Genomic DNA, 25,331 nt, shown 5'->3' with positions numbered 1-25,331 from the left:
GTTTTCCTCTATTCACTTGTCCATGTCCGCCTTGGGCTCGGGCGTGAAATATTCCTTCCAGTAGTTTGTTGTACCTGTAGGCGAGTTTAGGTGTGATTAAGGGTTGGTATGAGAGGTGAAGTGTGTCCTGTTGATTGGTTAGGAGAAGGAAACTGTGTGTGGGAGACTGGGAGGGAGAGAAGAAGGTTGGTAATACATGATGAGATCTAAATTATTCCTTCCTCGCACCTCATGATGTAAGGGGAAGAAAGAGGAGACTAAAGCTGGAAGGAAATGGTGACAAGGTTTTTACAGGTAAAGTTCTGGGCAGGTAAACAGGTAAACACACACACACACACACACACACACACACACACACACACACACACACACACACACACACACACACACACACACACACACACACACACACACACACACACACACACACACACACACACACACACACACACACACACACACACACACACATCCGCGGGAACGCAGCAGCGCTATGCCAGCAGCGCCCCACATCTGACTTAATCTAAGATCCAACTCGACTTTTATTATGTTATTTATTATGTATAATTCCTGTGTTTTATGTTTTATGTAGTATTCATCTATAGCATTTTAAAAGATATGGTTGAGCACCACAGTCATCGGCGTTCCGGCAGGAGCCGATGAATTGCAATGCGAACAAGCTAACCAGTTGTTCCCATCGTAACTCCCTTCCGGATGGAGGCACACACACACACACACACACACACACACACACACACACACACACACACACACACACACACACACACACACACACACACACACACACACACACACACACACACACACACACACACACACACACACACACACACACACACACACACACACACACACACACACACACACACACACACACACACACACCTTTACGGAAGAAGTTCTTGAATAGAACAGGTAAAGTTCGGGCAGGTAAACAGGTAAACACACACACACACACACACACACACACACACACACACACACACACACACACACACACACACACACACACACACACACACACACACACACCTTTACGAAAGAAGTTTTTGAATAATCCGTCTTTCATTGGTGCACCGCGTTCCTTCATCGACTTAATGGACGTGTGATGCATCACCTGCAGCAGGGAGAGAGAGAGAGAGAGAGAGAGAGAGAGAGAGAGAGAGAGAGAGAGAGAGAGAGAGAGAGAGAGAGAGAGAGAGAGAGAGAGAGAGAGAGAGAGAGAGAGAGAGAGAGAGATCACATAGTTTGTCATCATAAACCTGTTTATTCATTTATTAGTTTGTCGCAATTAGTTACCCTGTGTGTCTGTCTTTATTTGTGTCTGTTTGTCTTTGTGTGTGTGTGTGTGTGTGTGTGTGTGTGTGTGTGTGTGTGTGTGTGTGTGTGTAAGAAGACAACGAACTCTTCATAAAATCCCAAAATCTTAATAAAAGAAGATAAAGCCAATGCCACATCGAACTCACGGATGAAAGAGTGAAGATGCTGGTTAACTCTTGCATAAGGGGTTTGGACAGTATAGGGATGAGCTTGATTAGAAAGTCGTGTGAGGTGAGGCCGCGGGAGGGGGGGAGGCATGCAGTTAGCAAGTTCAGAAGAACAGTCAGCATGAAAATATCGATAGAATATAGAAAGAGAGGCAACATGGCGGCGGAATTTAAGAGGTAAAAGGCTATTAGTAAGAGGAGGAGAGCTGATGAGACGAAGAGCCTTAGACTCCCCTCTGTCCAATAGAGCTGTGTGAGTGGAGCCCCCTCCACACTTGAGATGCATACTGTATACGAGGGCGGAAAAGGCCCCTGTATATGGATAGCAACTGTGCGGGGGAGAAGAACTGGCGGAGACGATACAGAACGCCGAACCTCGAGGAAGCTGATTTAGTGAGAGAGGAGATGTTAAGTTTCCAGTTGAGATTTTGAGTTTAGGATAGGCCGAGGATATTTAGTGTTGAAGAAGGTGACAGCTGAGTGTTGTCGAAGAATAGGGGATAGGTGTTTGGAAGATTGTGTCGAGTTAATAGGTGGAGAAATTTAGTTTTTGAGGCATTGAAAGACACAAGGTTCCTTCTACCTCAATCGGAAATGATCGCAAGGTCTGAGGTTAAGCGTTCTGCAGCCTCCAGTCTGAAGTCGTGTACTTCCTGTTGGAATTTTCTTCTATTGAAAGAAGTTGAATAATGCAGAGTGGAATCGTCGGCGTATGAGTGGACAGGACAGTTTGTTATGGAAAGAAGATCATTGATGAATAACAGGAAGAGAGTGGGTGATAGGACAGAGCCCTGTGGAACACCACTGTTAATAGGTTTAGGGGAAGAACAGTGACCGTCTACCACCGCAGAGAAAGAACGGTTGGAAAGGAAACTGGAGATAAAGGAACAGAGAGAAGGATAGAATCCGAAAGAGGGCAGTTTAGAAACCAAAGACTTGTGCCAGACTCTATCGGCTAAGAGAGGATGACCAAGAGTCAGTTAAGAGACCAAGAAGATCGCCAATAGAACGCCCCTTGCGGAATCCATACTGGCGATCAGATAGAAGGTTAGAAGTGGAAAGGTGCTTTTGAATCTTTCGGTTAAGGATTGATTCAAAAGCTTTAGATAGACAGAAATGTAAAGCTATAGGGCGATAGTTTGAGGGATTGGAACGGTCACCCTTCTTAGGCACAGGCTGTACGAAAGCGGACTTCCAGCAGGAAGGAAAGGTAGATGTTGATAGGCAGAGGCGAAAGAGTTTGACCAGGCAGGGTGTCAGCACGGAAGCACAGTTTTTAAGGACAATAGGAGGCACTCCATCAGGTCCATAAGCCTTCTGAGAGTTGAGGCCAGAGAGGGCATAGAAAATATCATTATGTAGAATCTTAATAACAGGCATAAAGGAGTCAGAGGGGGGGATGAGTAGGAGGAGGCCCGCGGTATATGACAGCCACGTTCCTTATAGCCATCGTCCATGTAGACTCTGGCGAAGGCGTCCAGGGAGGTGGGGCTCTCTACTCCGTCGACGTTGTTCATTATTTTGTAGTAGGAAACGATTACGTCCTTGGGGTTGCGGGTAGTGTACACCACCTGCGGAAGGGAGTCGTGGGGTGAGGGCAGCAGGAAAAAAGGTGTGTGTGTGTGATATATTTGATGTGGGAAGTGGACTCAGAAACCGCCTAAAAGATGAGCTACTTTCGGTAATTCTTTACAATAAGTCCGCCTCCCCTCCGCCACTCCAGCCCCCCCTACCCCCAACACAAGCAGGTGAGCAGCGTGCCTCCGCCTTCACACCTGTACCGTTTTTCCTGTCCGTGTCTACCTGTTCCCTCACCTTGATTGTGTGGGATATGGGAAGTGAGTGGTGCATGTGTTTGTACGTACACCCATGCCTTCACCTTATCTGTTTTTGAGGCAGGTGAGCAACGTACATCTTCATACCTGTACCTCTTTACCTCGCCCTGTCTACCTGTACCCTCACCTTGGCTGTGTCAAGTACGTCAAGCGGCAGGAGGTTGAGCGGGAGGTGGCACTTGATAATTCTCCGTTCGGGCATAAGCTCGGCGATCTGCAGCATTATGCCGTCCTCCTCCTTGCGCCCCGGACACACCTCCGAGAACCACTTTCTGAACGACTCGAACTTATGGACCTGAGCCTGGAAGGAGTCGAACACGAAGTCAAACTTGTGGAGGGAAGGAAATCGACGTTTAATGATACTTCTTGGCAGGTACTTTTTGCTTTCCTTCAGCGGCCGCGATTTTGAGTTTGTTTGTTTGTTTGTGTGTCTGTGTGTGTGTGTGTGTGTGTGTGTGTGTGTGTGTGTGTGTGTGTGTGTGTGTGTATTTGTATGTGTATGCGCGTATGTGTCAGTGTATGTGTATGTATATGTGTGTGTGTGTATGTATGTGTGTGTTTGTGTGTGTGTGTGTGTGTGTGTGTGTGTGTGTGTGTGTGTGTGTGTGTGTGTGTTTGTATGTGTTTGTCTGTATGAGTGTGTGTGTGTGTGTGTGTGTGTGTGTGTGTGTTGGTGTGTTGGTGTGTTGTGTGTGTGTGTGTGTGTGTGTGTGTACTTACGAGGTATGGAACATTTTATTAATATTTTACGTGCTTCTCAAATGAAATGGAAAGGTGCGAGGTAAGTTTTTATGAATGTGCGTGCGCGCGTACTCACGAGATGTCGGGGGAGCGGTTCAGGATGGGGGTGTTGGTCCGGGGGTGGGTCAGGTCCGGGTTGTTCGCCATCGTCCACAGGATCTCCTGCATCCACGTGGTGCCGCACTTTGGGATGGACATCACTATCAGGTCGTCGGGGCGGAACTGTGGGCCAGGGGGGGGAGAGGCGGGGCGGGGAGCGGCCGGTAAGGGAGACGTTAGTGAAGGGAAGTGGGAAGCAGACGAAAGGAAGAGTCTTCTAGGATGAGTCTAAAAGTTAACACAGTGCTCCTCTACCTGACAGTAAAGGTTGAGGGGGACTTATTAGCACGAGTCATTAGTGTTATATAGCACTGCCTTGCCACAGCTAACAGTGAAGGGGAACAAGCAGATAGATTTTATTTGACTTTTGATTGACTTTGATTAAATATGATTGACTGACGATATACTTGATTGATTTGATAGAAATGTTTGACATAGCCTAGTTTATCTTGTGGTAAAGGTCAAACAAGACTTGTACTCATGAATGTCTTCATTTATAGTTCATCGGTTTGCCACAGACACCTGCTAACACCTGTATCAATAACAGCTGCAAGCACTTCTGTCAATAAACTAGTATTTCTTCTACTCACAGTCATTATTTCAGTAGGACACCATAAATGACTGCAAACATCCTCTACGCAACACTTATATGAATCATGCCAGCATGCCGCGAATCAACACGTGTGTATCGCACAGGTGTGCAACACTATATGCCACTGCACACCTCGCACGGTACACCCCCCCTCACACCTGCACCAGAAAATCTGGCTCACCTTAAAGTTATAAACCTTATCAAGGTATTTGTTGGCCATGATGTCGGGCAGCACCCACCCGTCGGGCTGCAGACGGACCGTCGGGTAGAAGAACAGAACCCCTGCCGCCACGATTTCGTTCTGCTCCTCCCGCGTCAGGGGCTCCACCGTGTGCCCGCTCAGCAGCTTCTTCTCGCTCATGGTGCGGACGCTGAGTCAGTCGCTGGATGATGTAAAATGAGCTCGGGGACAACATGAACAAGAAAGATGGCGCCACTATAAACACTTCCCTGCACCGTAACTGGCTGGGGCCGACCACCAAACCTCACCAAATAAGCCTACCAGCACCATAGGCAGAACGTGAAAAAAATAATTAAACTTCATTAGACCCCTTTCACCATCAACCATTATGGCGGCTCTTTGACGCCTCGAAAAGTTAACCGCCTTGGCTGCGAGTCTCTTGTCTCTCATGAAGCTGCGGCACACCTCACCGGCTCAGGCAGCGCCGGCAGTCACTCTATGATTACACAAGCTGCGGGGAGAGGTGTTACCCCCCCCCCACACCCCCCCGCCCACTCACAGCTGCGGCAGCTTGTTCACTTCGGTACACAGGCGTGGAAAGTAATGATCAGGCACTATCGCCACCACCGCCCCCCCCCCCCCCCCCCACCACCACCACCAAAGCCACCACCGAAACCCTTACCCCACTTATTCAAACTTCACCTACCCTCGCCTGACCAAACCAAACTTTTCCTAACATCACATTATCTTACCTAACCACCTTATCCCAGCCAATCTAACTTCACCTCATATAACCTCACCTAACTTAACCTAACTTGCAAACCCTTATCACCACCACCTCCACCACCACTACTCGTCCTAACAGGCTGTCTCAACTCTTTCTATGGTTAACTTACGGTATTCTCTTCCTTATTCAACCTTTTCCTTATAAAACACTCACCACGCTGGTCTGTGGTTCACAATCTCAAGCAACTCGTCTGTGTGTGAAAGGAAGTTGAAAAGTAGTGGTAGGAGGGGGCAAGTCTGTCAACCCCTTCCTTACACAAACCCTTGCTGAGTATTGTCTTCATACATTGCTGTTCATCACGTTCGGTTAGGTATTACTCAGTGTGAAGGCTGAAGGAAACTGGTCGTATTAAAGTGTCAGCAAGTGTTAACAACCCTTTCTTTAGTTTTCCGTCTGCGGCAATCACTAATACATGAAGAAAAAACAATAAAGAAGCAAGCAAATCACACCATCAGCTCATACACACATACATGAGCTTACCAAGAGCGACGGCGAGACGATATGTGTGTGTGTGTGTGTGTGTGTGTGTGTGTGTGTGTGTGTGTCAGCGAGTGTGCGGGCGGGAGACTGACTGACCAGTGACAACCTCACTCACCTATTCAGCTCTCAAACTCACAAGCGGTTTGATAAATAATGATAGGGGGGGGCGCGGCGACTGGGAAGGGGTGGGGCATAGTCGTTTGAGGGGGGTGTAAACAGTTGTTACCGATATCTTGTCGGGAAGGAAAGAGAAAGGGCCAGGTATCATTTTATTGCTTTAGACAATTCTCAACTGAAATGTAAGAGTGCGAGGTGACTTTTCACGCATATTTTACGTGTTTGAAGGAAAGGGAAAGGGCCAGGTAACATTTTAGGGCTTTAGACACTTCTCAAATGAAATGGATGAGTGCGAGGTGACTTTTTTTATGCGCATTTTAAGTGTGGAAAAGAAAGGGAAAGAGGCCGCGTTAGTTTTCAAAGGTACAGTCGCTTCTCAAATGAAATGGAGAGGTGCGAGGTGACTTTTAGTGAATATCTGGCGTGTGGAAAAGAAAGAGAAAGGGGTCACGTAACTCTTCAGGGGTGCAGACGCTACTCAAATGAAATGGAGAGGTGCGACGTGACTTTTAAAGAATATCTTTCGTGTGGAAAAGAAAGAGAATGCGAAAGAAATGCGCATGTTAATTAGTTCCCCTGTCTCTTGCTCTTTCCTCCCTTTTTGCTCCCTTTTCTCTTGTTATGTTTGTCCACATGTTACTTGATTGCCTCTTCTCTTACTCAAGACCCTTATTGTTGTCTACATGTTCCTTGGTTCCCTTCCCTTTTGCACTAAGGTCTTACTCTTGTATACTATGAAGAGTCTCCTTGTTGTGTAGCGTCTGAGTCTCGCACCATTATCGGGAAGGCTGGGTACGTTTTCAAGTAGTTTTATCATCTCAAATCAACCAGAAAGAGTAGAAAGTTTCGTAGAGACGGACGATTGACTGACACGACTCAGTGGACGGGAAGCACCAAGGCCACCTACCCTGACTGTGTGTGTGTGTGTGTGTGTGTGTGTGTGTGTGTGTGTGTGTGTGTGTGTGTGTGTGTGTGTGTGTGTGTGTGTGTGTGTGTGTGTGTGTGTGTGTGTGTGTGTGTGTGTGTGTGTGTGTGTGTGTGTGTGTGTGTGTGTGTGTGTGTGTGTGTGTGTGTGTGTGTGTGTGTGTGTGTGTGTGTGTGTGTGTGTGTGTGTGTGTGTGTGTGTGTGTGTGTGTGTGTGTGTGTGTGTGTGTGTGTGTGTGTGTGTGTGTGTGTGTAATAATAATAATAATAATAATAATAATAATAATAATAATAATAATAATAATAATAATAATAATAATAATAATAATAATAATAATAATAATAATAATAATAATAAACGGATTATTAAGTGATTGCAGCTGTAAAGCTGAAAATATACACGTTAAAAATACAATTTTGAAATATAACAGAAAAAAAGGAAAATGTACAATATGAAAGGGGTATAGGGAGTCTGGGGTGGTGGGGGGGAGGTGAGGTGGTGGAATGCAGCGTGTTGGTGCGGTAGGAGGCGGTGTGGTCTTCCGGGTGGCGGGTCAGGTGTTAAGCCCCAGGTCAACCCCAGGTCAAAAAAAGGGTCAGGTCGCAGTTGATGGCAGGGGTGCAGGTAGAAGCGGTGTCGGCTGTCACTCAGCTTATGGGCTTAGCGATGACCTGCTAATCTATCCAGCTGGTGAGACAAGATAGGAAGAGGTGGACCGAGCGTCATAGGCGTGGGAACATCTAACGTCTGCACTGCCTTGTATGTTGAGCGGCGTGCTGATTGCCCCAACCATAAGTCCACCTGAGTGACGGGCCTCAACACTGCACTGCACCTGAACCGAATTCTGCCAGCAGCATGATGGTGTACCTGGGGGCATTGACTGATTGACTGATACGGCTCATTCGACGGGAAGCACCGAGGCCACCCAACCTGACTCTGTGTGTGTGTGTGTGTGTGTGTGTGTGTGTGTGTGTGTGTGTGTGTGTGTGTGTGTGTGTGTGTGTGTGTGTGTGTGTGTGTGTGTGTGTGTGTGTGTGTGTGTGTGTGTGTGTGTGTGTGTTTGTGTCTGTGTGTGTGTGTGTAACGAACGTAATAGTTATCATCGGTATTAGTATTTCACGTTCGCTGCAAGATTACAAATATAAATAACTACTTTAATGACTATAATAAGTTTATTAGTGGTAATATATTATTTTAAGTTACATAACAAGCGGTTAAGCACAATCCGCAGCTCCTCGGAAAGTAAGCAAAAATTAAATGTTTTCATACACAGACTATCTCACCTTATATTCCGGCCATTGCGTTGATAAATAATATGAAAAACCACCCTAGTGCATCCTGCTGAGAGACACTCACCACAATATCCCTATTCAGAAACCCTCAACCGGATGTGTCTGTAATCAAGTCACATCTCGCACGAGTACACAGGTGAAGGAAAAGATATAGGAAACAAGACCATATCCATAAGAATACCAGGCTAGATGGACCCAGCACCACACCAAAGGGCACACGAAGATAGAGAGATCGCACCTCACACAGACCCAACAGTCACACGTCATTGGGTTTCATTCCCGTAACAGTACAAGGGTGTAGGAAAAGATAGAAAATATATCATATCCTCTGAAGACAACATGACGCAAGGGAGCACAGGAAGATAGGGGAAAGACACACACACACACACACACACACACACACACACACAGACGCACGCACGCACGCAGGCAGGCAGGCAGGCACGCACACACGCACGCACGCATGCACGCACGCACGCACGCACCCACACATACACACACACAGGCAGATTAAATGAACTTGTATCTCAAGATATCAGGCACACAGACAGGTCGATGGGTAGACTACCGCTTCTGTCTTTTTTGTGTCGACAGAGGCAGGTAGACTGAATTTCCGTCTTACCAAACCTTTGCCTTTCTCTGTTTTTCCGGCCATAGTTAAACAGGTAGTAAGATAGACAGGTAGACAGAGTGGCAGGTAAAAAAGATAATTAAGGATATATATATATATATATATATATATATATATATATATATATATATATATATATATATATATATATATATATATATATATATATATATATATATATACGGAACTCCCGTTTTTCCCCACATTACATTACCCATTCCCATTACCAGGTAGACAGAAATACAGGTAGATAGGTAAACATATAAACAGGGAGACGGATAAGCAGGTATAAAGATAATCAGGGAGAAGTATATACAAAACTCCCTTATTTCCTCAACATTACCTTACCTTTTCTCATTACCAGGTCGACAAATACTGGTAGACAGGTAGATATAGTATTAATAATAGAAAGGTAGGAGGGTAGGTGAGCACATAACTCGCATTTCCCTTTCTCCTTTGTCTGTTAGCAACGCAGGTACAGAGTAAGCCATATAGACAGGTAGATATATACACAGGTAGATATATAGGCAGGTAGAAGGGTAGAGGAGAACTGAACTCGCCTCACAATTCACTTTCTCCTTTACCTGTTAGACAGAAGCACAGGTGTCATAATTATCCACTGCAGCATCATAAACAAAGGCAGCTCAGGTAGTACAGGTCACCAAAAAGCCCACCGCCACGTTCGTTTCCTTTAAATTTTCATCACATCAATAGTTATAGAATGGTTCCCAGGGAGTCCACAGACGAAACGAACGTAAACACTGAATAACCAAACACAACACGAGGACGAAAAATAAAACATGAAAAAGAAAGAAATCTCGGCGATACCTTTGAGTGAGGACGAAGTGAAAGAGGGGAGAAAAAATGATGTGCAATGTGGAAAAAATGTATATAAATTAGAACCACGTACGACTAGGGTTTGAATTAAGTTACGAAGCTTTTCCTGCCATCTGCCCTTTCATTGTTTTTCCTTTTTTTTTTTTTTGCTTTAGTTCATGCAGTCCAGCCTTCCTTTCTTCCCCCTTCCCCCCCTTCATTTATCCCCTTCCCCTTTTTCTCTTTCTTCCTTATCCTCTCCACTCTTCCCTCCATGGCTCTTCCATTCTTCCATCCGACCATCCTGCCTTACCCCGGGGGACCTCAGGTAAGGCTCAGGTGTCACAGGTGGGCTGAGCACGGGACAGGCGACAAGGTTGTCATTCCCACTTGTGAGTAATCCCGATCTTGCTGGTGTTTTCCTCTATCCACTTGTCCACGTCCGCCTTGAGTTCGGGCGTGAAATATTCCTTCCAGTCGTTTGTTGCACCTGTAGACGAGCTTAGGTGTGATTAAGTGTTGGCATGAGAGGTGAGTTGTGTCCTGTTGATTGGAGGCTAAGTTAAGGCTTGGTTAGGAGGGGGAAAGTGTGTGTGGGCGATTGTGAGGGAGGGAAGAAGGTTGGCAATACATGATGAGATCTAAATTATTCCTTTTCGCACCTCAAGATGTAAGGCGAAGAAAGAGGAGACTAAAGCTGGAAGGAAATGGTGACAAGGTTTTTACAGGTAAAGTTCGAGCAGGTAAACACACACACACACACACACACACACACACACACACACGCACACGCACACGCACCTTTACGGAAGAAGTTCTTGAATAATCCGTCTTTCATTGGTTCGCCGCGCTCCTTCATCGACTTAAAGGACGTGTGATGCTCCACCTGCAAAAGAGAGAGAGAGAGAGAGAGAGAGAGAGAGAGAGAGAGAGAGAGAGAGAGAGAGAGAGAGAGAGAGAGAGAGAGAGAGAGAGAGAGAGAGAGAGAGAGAGAGCTTGTCAGTGTCTTCGTTAAATTAATCACTTGATACCATATTGTTTGTCATCATAAACCTGTTCACTAATTTATTAGTTTATGTCGCATATACTTCCCCTGTGTGTCTGTCTGTATCTGTGTCTATTTTTCTGCGTGTGTGTGTGTTGTGTGTGTGTGTGTGTGTGTGTGTGTGTGTGTGTGTGTGTGTAAGAAGACAACGAACTCTTCATAAAATCCCAAAATCTTAATAAACGAAGATAAAGCCAATGCCACATCGAACTCACGGCATCGAGCTGGCTCTCCGTGAGCTCCGTGCCGATGAAGTCGTTGAGCCGCCTGAGTTGCTTCTTGGTGTCCGTCTTGAGCTCCTCGAGGAAGACGAAGCACAGGTTGGGGTGATTCCGCTGCTCCCACGCCAGCTGCACGTGCCGCCAGTGCGGGGCGAATATCACTGCGAGGGCCAGGACACTTTGCTAGGCTATGAGGGGAACGCTTTATTACCTGTTACTTCTGCCTTCCTGTTATGTCTCACCTCAGGAAGCCTAGCCTAACCTAACCTAAACTTACAAACTGTAAGGATCAGGTTAATGCTCTAGGCTTGGAGGGTCACGTCTTATTGCTGGCTACCTGTTAAGTCTCACTATAGCAAGCCTAATTTAATCTAACCTCTCTAATCTTAAACTTAACCTAATAGACCTTACTTATCTTATCCAAACCTCACCTTATTTCACCTCCGCGCATATGCTCTCACCCTAACTTCACCTTATCTCACCTAACCTAACCTAACCTCGCCTAACCTAACTTGATCAAACTTCACCACCTTTCCTAGCCAGCCCTAATCAGAAGCCTAATAAAACCTCACATCATTTCTTACCTAACCACCTCAACTCGCCTCACCTCACCTTACTTAACTAACCTTACTTGATCAAACCTCAGCTCACCTTCCCTCACCTGTCCCAACCTCACCTGAGCCCACCTCACAGTTTGGCCCGCGGTGCATAACAGCAACGTTACTTACAGCCATCGTCCATGTAGAGTCTTGCGAAGGCGTCGAAGGAGATGGGGCCTTCTGGGATATCCATACTGTTCAGCATCTTGTAATGGGACACGATTGCGTCCTTGGGGTTGCGGGTAGTGTACACCACCTATGGAAGGGAGTCGTGGGGTGAGCTTAGCAGGAAAGAAAAGGGGTGTGTGTGATATATTTGATGTGGGAAGAGGAATCAGATCCCCCCTAAAGTATAAGCAACCTTCCCTCAATACAAAGAAAACACTGCACATACACAGACATAAGAGGTGTTACCAAAAAAAAAAAAAAAAAAAAAAAAAACCGTAAGGGAAAAATCATAAATTATCCTTTACCTATTTGTGCATGTGTCTTTGCCTATTCTCTTGCCTTAGATATGAGACGAAAGGCGGGCGGCATACCTCTATTTGTACCTTTATCTCTCTGTAACTATATCTACACTCACCTGTGTCCTCGTCTGAATTGTGCGTGATATGACAAGTGAGTGACGTGCAAGTCTGTTTATACCTACATCAATGCTCTCACTTTGAAGCAGGTGAGCAGCGTGCCTCCGCCTTCACACCTGTACTGTTTTTCCTGTCCGTGTCTACCTGTTCCCTCACCTTGATTGTGTGGGATATGGGAAGTAAGTGGTGCATGTGTTTGTACGTACACCCATGCCTTCACCTTATCTGTTTTTGAGGCAGGTGAGCAACGTACAGTCGACGATAGAGAGTAGTGTCACGGTTTTCAGAATGTTTAGCCTGGTGGCGGTATCTGGCAACTATACCACGGTGACGCATTCACTGGCGATGTTAGTGACGCGTTTCAGTGTGTACCGTGTGTGTGTGACCGTGAAATTATAATATTGTATAAAATTATATTATAATATAATGTAGTTAGAAATATACCAGATTACATGAATTCAATTTAGAAATGCGATAATGAATGTCTTCTACATGATGATGATGATGATGGCGAGGTAAAACATCACGAACAGTCTGAAACACTTTTTCTTATTAAACTTTGAAAATACCGCGTGCAATGCTGTCCTTCACAGAGGCTGGCAGTGACTAATGCTCTTTACCATCAAACAGCAAATAGGCTTGAGGGTCTGTTTAACTCGCAGCCTTAATTCCCGTCACTATAAAGCCTCAAAGACAATTCAGATCATCAAAAATCTAAAATTATTTCTCCGTAAAGATTACGTAATATCTAAGTATAAATGTGTGTGTGTGTGTGTGTGTGTCGCTGACTAGCTGACCCCTTGTCGCTGATGGACATGTCTCCTGTCCCCACCCAGCCTCTCGCCCTCTCTCTCTCTCTCTCTCTCTCTCTCTCTCCTATTTTTTTGGGTATTAAAAATTATACGTTTCCACAGCCACTGACGTGACAGCTCAACTACAGTGCCTGCGGACATAAGAGCTTTAATAGAATACCGCTGCTCCAGCCAAGGCCCGCGGTCGACGACGCCATCATGTGAACGTTTATAGCCTATTATTACGTATAATTTTTTTTTTTATAAAGAACAAGATCTCGGCTGTCAGGAATTTTTTGTTTATAGTTAAAAGGCATAACAATCTCCCCTAATAAGTGCAGTATATTTTTTAAATGTATCATAGTTTGATAAACAACTTAGAGTTGCTCTTGACTAAATTTGAACGAAACTAAAAGCTCGTGTCAAAATGTAGCGACAGAGCCTAAAGAAAAAATATTTATTAAGCGTTAGCGACGGGCACTATTGATAAATACCTATCTTAAAATTATATAGAGTGCACCTGTGACCACCAATCACCACAACAGTACGATTTCGATAGGATATAATAATTTTCATGTCGCGTGGAGGGGTTGCCAGATGTCGCTTTCTGAACGAAACTTACTGGACAGTGTGTCACTACTCTCTATAGCCGACTGTACATCTTCATACCTGTACCTCTTTACCTCGCCCTATCTACCTGTACCCTCACCTTGGCTGTGTCGAGTACGTCAGGCGGCAGGAGGTTGAGCGGAAGGTGGCACTTGATAATTCTCCGCTCGGGCATAAGCTCGGCGATCTGCAGCATTATGCCGTCCTCCTCCTTGCGCCCCGGACACACCTCCGAGAATCACTTTCTGAACGACTCGAACTTATGGACCTGAGACACGATGGAGTCAAACACGAAGTCGAACCTGTGGAGGGAAGGAAGTCGACGTTTAATTATACTTCTTGGCGGGAATTTTTCTGCTTTGAATCATCGGACGCGATTTTGAGTGTGTGTGTGTGTGTGTGTGTGTGTGTGTGTGTGTGTGTATGTGTGTGTGTGTGTGTGTGTGTGTGTGTGTGTGTGTGTGTGTGTGTGTGTGTGTGTGTATGTGTGTGTGTGTGTGTGTGTGTTGTGTGTGTGTGTGTGTGTGTGTGTGTGTACTTACGAGGTATGGAACATTTTATTAATATCTTACGTGCTTCTCAAATGAAATGGAAAGGTGCGAGGTAAGTTTTTATGAATGTGCGTGCGCGCGTACTCACGAGATGTCGGGGGAGCGGTTCAGGATGGGGGTGTTGGTCTGGGGGTGGGTCAGGTCAGGGTTGTTCGCCATCGTCCACAGGATCTCCTGCATCCACGTGGTGCCGCACTTTGGGATGGACATCACTATCAGGTCGTCGGGGCGGAACTGTGGGCCAGGGGGGGGGAGAGGCGGGGCGGGGAGCGGCCGGTAAGGGAGACGTTAGTGAAGGGAAATGGGAAGCAGACGAAAGGAAGAGTCTTCTAGGATGAGTCTAAAAGTTAACACAGTGCTCCTCTACCTGACAGCAAAGGTTGAAGGGGACTTATTAGCACGAGTCATTACTGTTATATAGCACTGCCTTGCCACAGCTAACTGTGAAGGGGAACAAGCAGATAGATTTGATTTGACTTTTGATTGACTTTGATTAAATATGATTGACTGACGATATACTTGATTGATTTGATAGAAATGTTTGACATAGCCTAGTTTATCTTGTGGTAAAGGTCAAACAAGACATGTACTCATGAATGTCTTCATTTATAGTTCATCGGTTTGCCACAGACACCTGGTAACACCTGTATCAATAACAGCTGCAAGCACTTCAGACAGTAAAGTAGTATTTCTTCTACTCACAGTCATTATTTCAGTAGGACACCATAAATGACTGCAAACATCCTCTACGCAACACTTATATGAATCATGCCGCGAATCAACACGTGTGTATCGCACAGGTGTGCAACACTATATGCCACTGCACACCTCGCACGGTACCCCCCCCCCCTCACACCTGCTCCAGAAAATCTGGCTCACCTTAAAGTTATAAACCTTATCAAGGTATTTGTTGGCCATGATGTCGGGCAGCACCCACCCGTCGGGCTGCAGACGGACCATTGGGGAGGGGAGCGCATGGCCCGACTCTGTCATTTTTTTCTGCTCCTTCTCCGTCATGGGCTCCACCGTGTGCCCGCTCAACAGCTTCTTTTCGCTCATGGTGCAGACGCTGAGTCAGTCGCTGAACTTATAACCTGCAAAGGGTCAGAGTTGTAGGGTCATATGATAACAAAAAAATGAGCTCCGCGGGACAGGATGAACAAGGAAGATGGCGCCACTATAAACACTTCCCTGCACCATAACGGGCTGGGGCCGACCACTAAACCCCACCAAGTAAGCCTACTAGCACCATAGACGGAAAGTAAAAAACTTAATTAAACTTCATTAGACCCCTTACCATCAACCATTATGGCGGCTCTTTGACGCAACTGTTTACAGACCTCCAAAACTACAGGCAACCACCGACACTGGCCTATACATTGAGATTCACTCTCTAATACAAGGCAAAAATGCAATAATCATCGGCGACTTTAACTGCGTTGACTGGGGTTTGCTGACTAGTGAGCAAGAGGGTTGCAGTCTCATAGAAATGGCGGAGGATTCATTCCTCACTCAAGTTATAACTCAGCCAACAAAAGAAAACAACATCCTGGACCTAGTACAAGTGAGCGACCCTGACCTCATTCGTGACTGTGAAGTAGGAGAAAAACTAAGTGGTTGCGATCACCACATAATCAGCTTCAACATCAGTGTTCAACACAAACTCATCGAAAATCCAACATTGATACCCGAACTGCTACCTCTTACTTCGTGGGATCATATCAATGGCGACCTCAACGTCGGTACAATCGAAGACACGTGGACCGTCTTTAGGGACAAGCTTCTGAAGGTGAAAAGGACGACAGTTCCTTTGAAATCCAGGCGAGTAAATGGTGCCGTGGATCCACCGTGGATGAGCATGGAGATTAAAAGGGTAATAAACTATAAAAAGGGGAATTATAATCTGATGAGAGGAAATGATACGGCCGAAGCCCGTGTACAGTACCAAAATAGCCTCAGAGACTGTCGAACTCTCATTCGGACTAACAAACGTATCAATGAGAAACAAATAGCGCGCGAAGTCAAAACCAATCCCAGAAAAATTTTCACGTACATCAGAACAAAAAAGAAAGTTAAAATAGTAACTTTGCGTCCGTATTTACGATCGAAGACAAAGAAACCATGCCCCTCGGAGAGTTATAACGCCCCGGGAAATTGACACAATATCCGCCCAAGACGTGAAAAATTACTTGGACAAACTCGACACGAACAAGTCAACGGGACCTGACAACTTGTCACCGCGGTTGTTGAAAGAACTGAAACAGCAAATACTGCAGCCGCTCACAAGCATATTTAACCGGTCGCTACAACTGAACAATGCACCCGATGACTGGAAAATGGCGAACGTAACAACGATTTACAAAAAAAAGGAGATAAGGACGTTGCCCTAAACTACAGGCCTACAAGTTTAACATCACTGGCAGGCAAAATCCTCGAGAAGATTATTAGAGGCAAACTTGTCAACTTCCTAGAAGAAAACAGTATAATTTCTGGGACACAGCACGGTTTCCGAAATAAGCATTCTTGGTTAACGAATTTACTGGACTTCTTCCAAGGTATATACGATAACTGGGATAATAATGTCCCAAGCGATGTCATATATCTGGACTTCCAGAAAGCCTTCGACAAGGTGCCACACGAGCGACTCCTTAAAAAACTAAAGTCAGCGGGTATAGGAAGAAACCTGACTGCATGGATAAGAGATTGGCTCACCGACAGAAAACAGCGAGTTTTAATCAACGGGCAGGCTTCTGAGTGGCTGCCAGTCACTAGTGGGGTGCCCAGAGGTCGGTGCTGGGACCCATTCTCTTTATCTTATACATGAATGACTTAGAAGCGGGATTGAAATCCTCCCTATCAAAGTTTGCGGACGACACTAAAGTGGGTGGAAGGGGCCTCACGACTGCCGACTGTGAAGTCATCCAAAAGGACCTTGACCAGACCATCCAGTGGTCAGAAAAGTGGCAAATGTCGTTCAACGTTGACAAATGCAAAGTCATACATTCTGATTCCAGAGACAGTAACTATAAACACTCGCCTGCGCCAGAACGGGCTGGGCCGACCATCAGGCCCCACCGGGAAGAAGCCTTGGGCCGACCATCAGGCCCCACCGGGAAGATGCCTACCGGCGTAATAGGCAGCGACGTAAAAAAAAAAAAAAAAAAAAAAAATATATATATATATATATATATATATGTATATATATATATATATATATATATATATATATATATATATATATATATACACACACACACACCATGCGTGTAAATCATCTGCAGGTCGTGCAGGAGGAATCTGATCTTGGAGTCACTATCAACAGTGACCTAAAACACGCAAAACCGTAAAAAAAAGGATGTAACAAAGCCAACACTACTCTCGGGTTTATATCAAGAAACTTCGAATATAAGACGCCGGAAGTAATGTTATTCTTATATAACTCAATGATAAGACCTCACCTCGAGTATGCGGTACAATTCTGTTCCCCTAATTACAGAAAAGACATTGAACTATCAGAAAGAATCCAGCGACGCACTACAAAGATGATTCCACCCTTGAGAGCCCTGCCTTATGAAGAACGACTCAGGCGACTTAACCTCTTCACGCTGGAAAAGCGACGCCTACGAGGGGATATGATTCAGCAGGTCTTCAAGTACCTAAAGAACTTCAGTAACGTCGACCACTCCAAGCTCTTTGAGCTACAGACCAACTCAATAACTAGAAACAAAGGCCTGCCCATTCAAGCGAAGCGATGCAACACAGACATTGGTAGGAGTTTCTTCTCTAACCGAGTCAAACGCCATTGGAACGACCTCCCTGCCGAAGTAGTAAGTGCAAAAACCATCAACTCCTTCAAAAATCGCATCGATCGTCACAGAAGTGACAACAGGAGTAAACTGAAAATACGCACCGAAATGCCTTGAACTGCTCTGCAGGCACCAAGTGACTGTCAGGCAGATCACGGCTCTACAACAGGCAACCTCGTAATGAGCCAATAGGCTTTCTGATGCCTGTCATTCCATGTTTCCATGTTTCCTCCTCCTCCTCCTCCTCCTCCTCCTCCTCCTCCTCCTCCTCCTCCTCCTCCTCCTCCTCCTTCATTTCCCTGCACCATCCTCACCCCGGAACAAAATATCGACTCATACATCCTACTGTGACACCGATTTTCAAAAAGGGGGACAGGTCAACTGCTTCCAACTATCGCCCAATTAGTTTAACATCGGTTACAGGCAAAATGCTGGGGTCGATAACAGCCATGATCACTCGGGATCATCTAGCGACACATAGCTTAATTCACGACTCGCAGCATGGGTTCACAAAAGGTAGGTCATGCCTTACCAGTTTCTTGTTCTTGCACAATAGAGTAATTGGAGCGGTAGACAGAGATGAAAACTATGATGTTATTTGTCTTGATTTTAGTAAGGCGTTTGAGAAAGTTCCTCACCATCGACTGTTGCTTAAATTACACGCTCACGGAGTAGAGGGTAAAGTTTTGAACTGGGTGAGGGTTTGGCTTAGCAAGAGGAAGCAAAGAGTGCAAATCAATGGTAAAAGATTCGATTGGGACTGTGATACTAGTGGGGTCCCAGAAGAGTCGGTATTAGGTCCACTGTTGTATTAGTAGTGATGTCAGTAAGTTTGCAGATGATACCAAGATCGGTAAAGTAATTGAGTCGCATCAGGACGCTAGTATTCTCCAGGATGAACTAAACAGATTGTATGACTGGGCGGAAAAATGGCAGATGGAGTTTAGTATATGGAAGTGCAATATTCTGAGTGTAGGTAGGAACAACCCCTCACATAACAATTGCTTAAATGACACTCCCATAAGCAGGTCTGGGTGCGAGAGGGATTTAGGGGTCTTAGTGAGTTCTGATCTCCGTCCAAGGGCACAAAGCATTCAAGCTAGAAATCGAGCAAACAGGATACTGGGATTCATTTCAAGGAGCCTATAAGCAACAGAAGCGCCGAAGTCATCCTCAAGCTATGTTTAGCATTAGTTAGACCTCATCTTGATTATGCGGTTCAGTTCTGGTCACCTTACTATAGAATGGATATCAAATTGTTAGAATCGGTACAGATGATTCACGGGTTAAGAAACTTGCCATACGAGGGAAGACTCAAACAATTAAATTTGCATTCTCTTGAAAGGCGAAGGGTGCACGGTGACTTGATAGAGGTTTAAAAATGGGTGAAGGGCCTTAATAAGGGGAATATTAATAAGGTTCTGATGGTAAGAGAACCGGGTAGTACACGTGGTAATGGGTTTAAACTGGATAAATTCAGATTCAACATGAACATAGGCAATAATTGGTTTACTAACAGAGGTGTAGATGCGTGGAACAGGCTGGGCAGTCATGTGGTGAGTACCAATACAATTGTCACATTCAAAAATAGATTAGATAAAGTCACGGACAGTGATATTAGGTGGGGCTAGATTCACAGGAGCTTATGTTCACAGGAGCTGCCTTGTAAAGGCCTACCGGCCTCTTGCAGACTCTTACGCTCTTATATTCTAATGTATTTAGCATCCTTTCCCTTCAGTAGCTTCCCCCGGACACCCAAATACTAATCTACAAGAAAGGGTGAATGGCTGGGGTGAGTCGTGCGTCAAATGTTTACCCCCACCCGAACCCTGGTAGCTCCTTTATAGCTCAGCACAGCATACCACTATTGATAGACCAGACATTACTATTGTTATTATCATAGGATATTATTATAGACAGACTTGCACATTCCCCTAGCCCAGAAAACCGCTTCCTTTAAACCCCGTTCCCTCCAAACTCTTCCCCCTAAATCCTTCTACCCCCCAAATGAACTGGGTGAAACCGGTGCTATGTGTTTTGATGTACGAATTAAATATGGAGGGGTAACTTTTGCTGCGGTATAAGGAAACAGTCGGACGGCAAAGTACAACAAGGATGAAAAAACCCGCTGCGACGTGCTGCTCCTTTATCTTACGGAGACGCGCTGAAGACGAAGTAAGTGAAGGAAAGAGCGCAAAAGACTGAACTAGAAATTGGACGTGGATGACAAAGTGTGTTATCTCCTTATTCAACTCTTACTAACAAAAATAATAACTCTTTTTGTGGTTAACTTAGGCATTATCTTGTCATTTCCTCACAAAACACTCACCACGCGCGCTGGTCTGTGGTTCACAATCTCAAGCAACTCGTCTGTGTGTGAAAGGAAGATGAAAAGTAGTAGTAGGAGGAGGCAAGTCTGTCAACCCCTTCCTTACACAAACCCTTGCTGAGTATTGTGTTCATGCATTGTTATTCATCACGTTCGGCTAGATATTACTCAGTGTGTGAAGGCTGAAGGAAGTTGATCGTATTGAAGGAGAAAAATACGTTATGAGCTTGTCTTTTTTTCCCTTTCTTTCCCTACACAACCCTTGCTATAGTTTTCATGCAAGATTTATTCACACTCCGTCCATGGCAATCACTAATATATGAAGACTAAAACAAACAAACAAATCACACACACGAGACGGTATGTGTGTATGTATGAGTGTGATAGCGAGTATGCACAACATTTTCTGTAGTTATTCACACTCCGTCTATGGCAACCACTAATACACGAAGACAGAAAACAATAAGATCATTCCATTATTCCGTGCACTTCATACATGAACTTATCAAGGGCGACGGTGAAACGATATGTGTGTGTGTGTGTGTGTCAGCGAGTGTAAACAACCCTTTCTTTAGTTTTCCGTCTGCGGCAGTCACTAATATATGAAGACGAAAACAAGAAGCAAACAAGTAAACCACATCATCAGTTCATACACACACATACATGACCTTACCAAGAGGGACGGCGAGACGATATGTGTGTGAGTGTGTCAGCGAGAGTGCGGGCCGGCGACTGACTGACCACACACACACACACACACACACACACACACACACACACACACACACACACACACACACACACACACACACACACACACACACACACACACACACACACACACACACACACACACACACACACACACACACACACACACACTCACACACACACACACACACACACACACACACACACACACACACACACACACACACACACACACACACACACACACACACACACACACACACACACACACACACACACACACACACACACACACACACACACACACACACACACACACACACACACACACACACACACACACACACACACACACACACGCCACTGGTTCGCCTTCCAGTGACATACATACCGCAGTCGTGCAAAGCCAGCTGTAACAGGAACGGACTGCACTTTAATAATTTGCTTTATAACCAGAGCCCAGATTAATCCAGGTCACTATAATTTACGATTAGCCCTTGGACATAAACCTTACCACTATACCTATACCTTATAATTAGAGATACAAAAGCATATTAGAAGAGGACTACACACAAAGCAAACCACTTTTCTTTATGGTTAGAACTTAATCTTCTAACCTCTCGTTCTTTATCCTTTGTCGGAGCAGCGTCTAGCGGTCTTTTGTGTTGCCTGTTTTAGTTTCTTTGCCCTTGTGCTGCCTCCCATGGTGATAAAACATGGTTAGACTACAATTCACAACAACATGTAACCATTTTAGCTCCAAGGACATGCGACAGGCAGTGAAAGCGGCTCAAACACGTAGATACATCCTATTCAGTATCTTTCTTCATGGTCAGTTGCACTTTGGTCAGTACTCAAAGGCTGTCTCTCGAACGGCCACTTATCGCGCGCTATCTTCAAGAGAATGCCACAGATACGTTGATAGAAACATGACGTCAACGAAAGACAACATTATTTCGTAACTTATCACTTTCCCTTAAGTATAATCGGAACGCATTCCTCTGACCCATGAAGGCTGCATGATGTCCGACGAAAACAAGGGACATTCTCTTCCTCATAGTCATTAGTGAAGTGCAAGATAAAAGCCTTTCCCAGTATTTTCTATTTAATATGACCTTCGTGTTGTCTATCTCGATGGTAGTGTACTCCATCACCCTTTTAACTTGATCAGATACACTTGGAATAATACACTTCCCATAGTTTAATACACTACCTCTCAGACAACTTCCTTAATCAACTGTATTCATGTCAGTGTATTCCATTATCAACTTACCTTCATCAAATATACTTAGAACAACAATACTCTGCCTTTGTCACACCTTCCTTAGTCACGTGTACTCCATTATGTTAGTGTACTTAATTAATGGGGACGTACACTTCTTACTCTATTCTACTTCAATCAGATGTACACTACCTTTCAGAATCAGATATACTCATACACTACTTCTCAAGCAACCTCCTTAATTAAATATACTGAAATCTGATAGTGTAGTTCATTATCAGTCAATCAATGGGGCATACATCTTTCACGCCATTCTTCTTTAATCAAATGTACACTACCTTCCAGAATCGCATATACTCATACAGTACCTTTCAAACAACTTCATTAAATACAATCAAATCTGCGAGTGTAGTTCATAATCAGTCAATGGGGCATACACCTCTCACTCTACTCTGATCAGATACACACTACATACCTTTCAAAATCAGCTATACACTTTCTTCATCAAGTGTTCGCCATTCTGTCAGTGTACTTCATTATCACCCACCCTTAATCAGATATATTAAGACCAATACCCTGCTTTCAAAGACCTGCCTTCACCACACGCACACCAGAAAGAAAAAAGTGCCTCTCGAGCTCCCTTCCGTAATCAGCAGACCATCAACAACCAGACTACAAAGGGACCACTGAGAGGGACAGCGAGGTGGCCGCACTATCTGCCTCTCTACCGCCTCACCTTACGCCGCTGGGTTCACCCTTTGCCCTCGGGTGCCGCGTGATCAAGGGGTGTTGGTGTGTGTTGGTGGGTTAGTGTGTGTGTGGTGGGTGTGTCTGTTGGTGGGTGTTGGTGTTGTGTGAAGGATGCGTTGATATTTTTGGCGGTGTGCTTTGTGTGTGTGTGTATGTGTGTGTGTGTGTTGGTTGTCGGGTGCTGTGAAAAACTCAAGGTCGTTCTGCTCCGGTTTAGTCCCCCGTCATGCTGTTGTTGCAAGCATGATTCCGGCCCTCTTATTGTTCCCAGCCTCAACCTTGATACAATCTGTCTGTCTGTCTGTCTGTCTGTCTTGGTACAACTTCAACACTGGCTTTCTCTTCCTTCCTCTGGCTCTTGCTCTCTCCCGTCTGTCTGTCTGTCCGTCTGTCTGTCTTTAGAGCTGGATCCCTCGTGACAGTGTCTGGGTACCTATCTAAGTAAGGACGCTGCTGATTGGCTGTTGGCGGTCGGGGTGTCTGAGGTCTGCGTCGTCGAACACACTTTTATTTTACCCTGTCGAGTTTTGAAAATCATGTTGCAGTTGTACGATCACTGCTTAATCTAATGTTGCCTGCGAAATTTGTCTATCTTGTGTAAGAGGAGAGCTAAGTAAAGGAATATGAATGTTTTCTAAGTCTAGGCGAGTGTGTTGGGCGGCGCAGACCTTGTACGTCCCGCCAAAAGCCAATCAACAGCGTCCTTACTTACGGTACTATAAGAGGAGATAGGGATTACATAGTGTGTGTGTGTGTGTGTGTGTGTGTGTGTGTGTGTGTGTGTGTGTGTGTGTGTGTGTGCCTTATTAATAGGAAAAGGATAGTAGGAAGGAAGGAAGAGAAAAAAAGGAAAGGAGGAAAGGAAGGAAGGAAGGAATCAAAGAAAGGAAGGGAGTGTATTTTTTCGTCGCTTAGCTGTTTCCCATGCAGCGTGATTGTTAAGCATGCGTGTTATTGTTCATGTGTATACACCGTGCATGTGTGTGTGTGTGTGTGTGTGTGTGTGTGTGGGTGGGTGGGTGAGTGGGTGTGAAAAGTTGTATGACTAGAAAAGACGGGTGGAAGAAAGATGACGGTAGGAAGAGAGGTAGGGAAGGAGAGAAGGAAAGAAGGTAAAGAGTGGGGAGAGGAGGAAGGGAAGGAGAGAGAAAGGGAGGAGGGTTGAGATGAAGTGTTGTGTTGTTGTGTGTTGTGTTGTGATGATATAAGAGAGCATCGAAGTCATAGGGTTGTAGGCTACCTGTCGGAGCACTTGAAGAGGTATACAGTACATGCGTCCTTCAGCACATGACACACCCATCCGCTATCGCCGGTTATCAGATGTGAGCATGTGATCGGTACATCTGTCCGCTGGCCCACCGACACGCCCAGCCTTGCACTACACCAATAAGATACCGCGGCTGTGTGATCCCCGAAGATGGATGGGACGCTGCCGCAGTGTCAAAATGGCTCAGGAAGGATGGAATTATGAAAGCCTAGCCGGAGATAATAGAGAGGAAAATAATGACCCCCATCAGTCAGACCTCACGGATGCTGACACTTATTGAACCCCCCCCCCCCCCCCCACACACACACACGTCATATCTACACAGCCCATTCTTAACACACCATATTTTAAAGCACCACATATATACGAAAAACACCCACAAAAATATTAATCCCCCCAGACAACCTCACCCATAAAACGAGGCCACGGGAGTTTATACACACCATAAACTAACCCCGTGGCCTTGCCATTTATTATCAAGGCAGGTGGATATCGTAAACAGAGGCATTTCCATTATGAATAAAGAAAAAAAAAAGTTTTTGCACGTCAAGTTTATTAAGGTTTTGAGGTACATGTTTTTTGGTGTTGACCTTCGTGGTGATATGCAAAGGTGGTTAGCATAAACAAAAGCATTTCCACATAGTTAAAGAAAGAAAAAGAAAGAGAAGAGTATATGCACCTTGTTTAATAAGGTTTTGAGGTACAGTTCCATATAGTCAATGAAGAAAAGTTTATCTACGTTGTTTGATAAGTTTTTGGGGTACAGTGAGTGTTAGTGTTGACCCCCGTGGCGTTGTGTAAGCCCTCCATTACCACTATCTCACCTCTTGTATCCGTAGCGC

General features: G+C 45.2%; 2 protein-coding genes across 2 annotated transcripts in view; both read right to left on the bottom strand.

The window, feature by feature from the left end:
- The window catches only part of LOC126995310 (uncharacterized), a 41,791-nt gene extending 20,458 nt beyond the window's left edge, over positions 1–21,333 (bottom strand). The window contains exons 1-6 of the mRNA XM_050854799.1: positions 21,213–21,333; positions 15,284–15,498; positions 4,161–4,306; positions 3,471–3,705; positions 2,944–3,079; positions 17–74 (exon numbers count right to left, since the gene is read on the bottom strand). Coding sequence (XP_050710756.1) covers positions 17–74; positions 2,944–3,079; positions 3,471–3,705; positions 4,161–4,306; positions 15,284–15,463 — 755 coding nt within the window. The 5' untranslated portion in view covers positions 15,464–15,498; positions 21,213–21,333. The remainder of the gene's footprint in view (positions 1–16; positions 75–2,943; positions 3,080–3,470; positions 3,706–4,160; positions 4,307–15,283; positions 15,499–21,212) is intronic.
- On the bottom strand, positions 9,438–14,608 carry LOC126993826 (sulfotransferase 1A1-like). The gene is made up of 6 exons (XM_050852968.1): positions 14,493–14,608; positions 13,954–14,155; positions 11,999–12,125; positions 11,265–11,431; positions 10,806–10,890; positions 9,438–10,494 (listed from the first exon to the last, which is right to left on the bottom strand). The coding sequence occupies exons 2-6, from the start codon at positions 14,047–14,049 to the stop codon at positions 10,385–10,387; spliced, it is 585 nt and encodes a 194-aa protein (XP_050708925.1). The 5' UTR covers positions 14,050–14,155; positions 14,493–14,608; the 3' UTR covers positions 9,438–10,384.
- Positions 21,334–25,331: the final 3,998 nt, after the last annotated feature.

This window comes from Eriocheir sinensis, chromosome 7 (assembly GCF_024679095.1).
Source record: "Eriocheir sinensis breed Jianghai 21 chromosome 7, ASM2467909v1, whole genome shotgun sequence".
Lineage (NCBI taxonomy): Eukaryota > Metazoa > Arthropoda > Malacostraca > Decapoda > Varunidae > Eriocheir > Eriocheir sinensis.
Note: the sequence above shows the minus strand (reverse complement) of the source record. Positions and strands in the feature narration are given on the sequence as shown.

Excerpts from the sequence above, each read along its gene's own strand:
- LOC126993826 (XM_050852968.1), bottom strand. The coding sequence starts at position 14,049 with ATGCTGCAGATCGCCGAGCTTATGCCCGAGCGGAGAATTATCAAGTGC. Across the intron at positions 10,891-11,264 it reads CGGAGAGCCAGCTCGATGCC|GTGGAGCATCACACGTCCTT; the intron begins GTGAGTTCGATG and ends TCTCTTTTGCAG. Across the intron at positions 10,495-10,805 it reads CAAGAACTTCTTCCGTAAAG|GTGCAACAAACGACTGGAAG; the intron begins GTGCGTGTGCGT and ends GCTCGTCTACAG.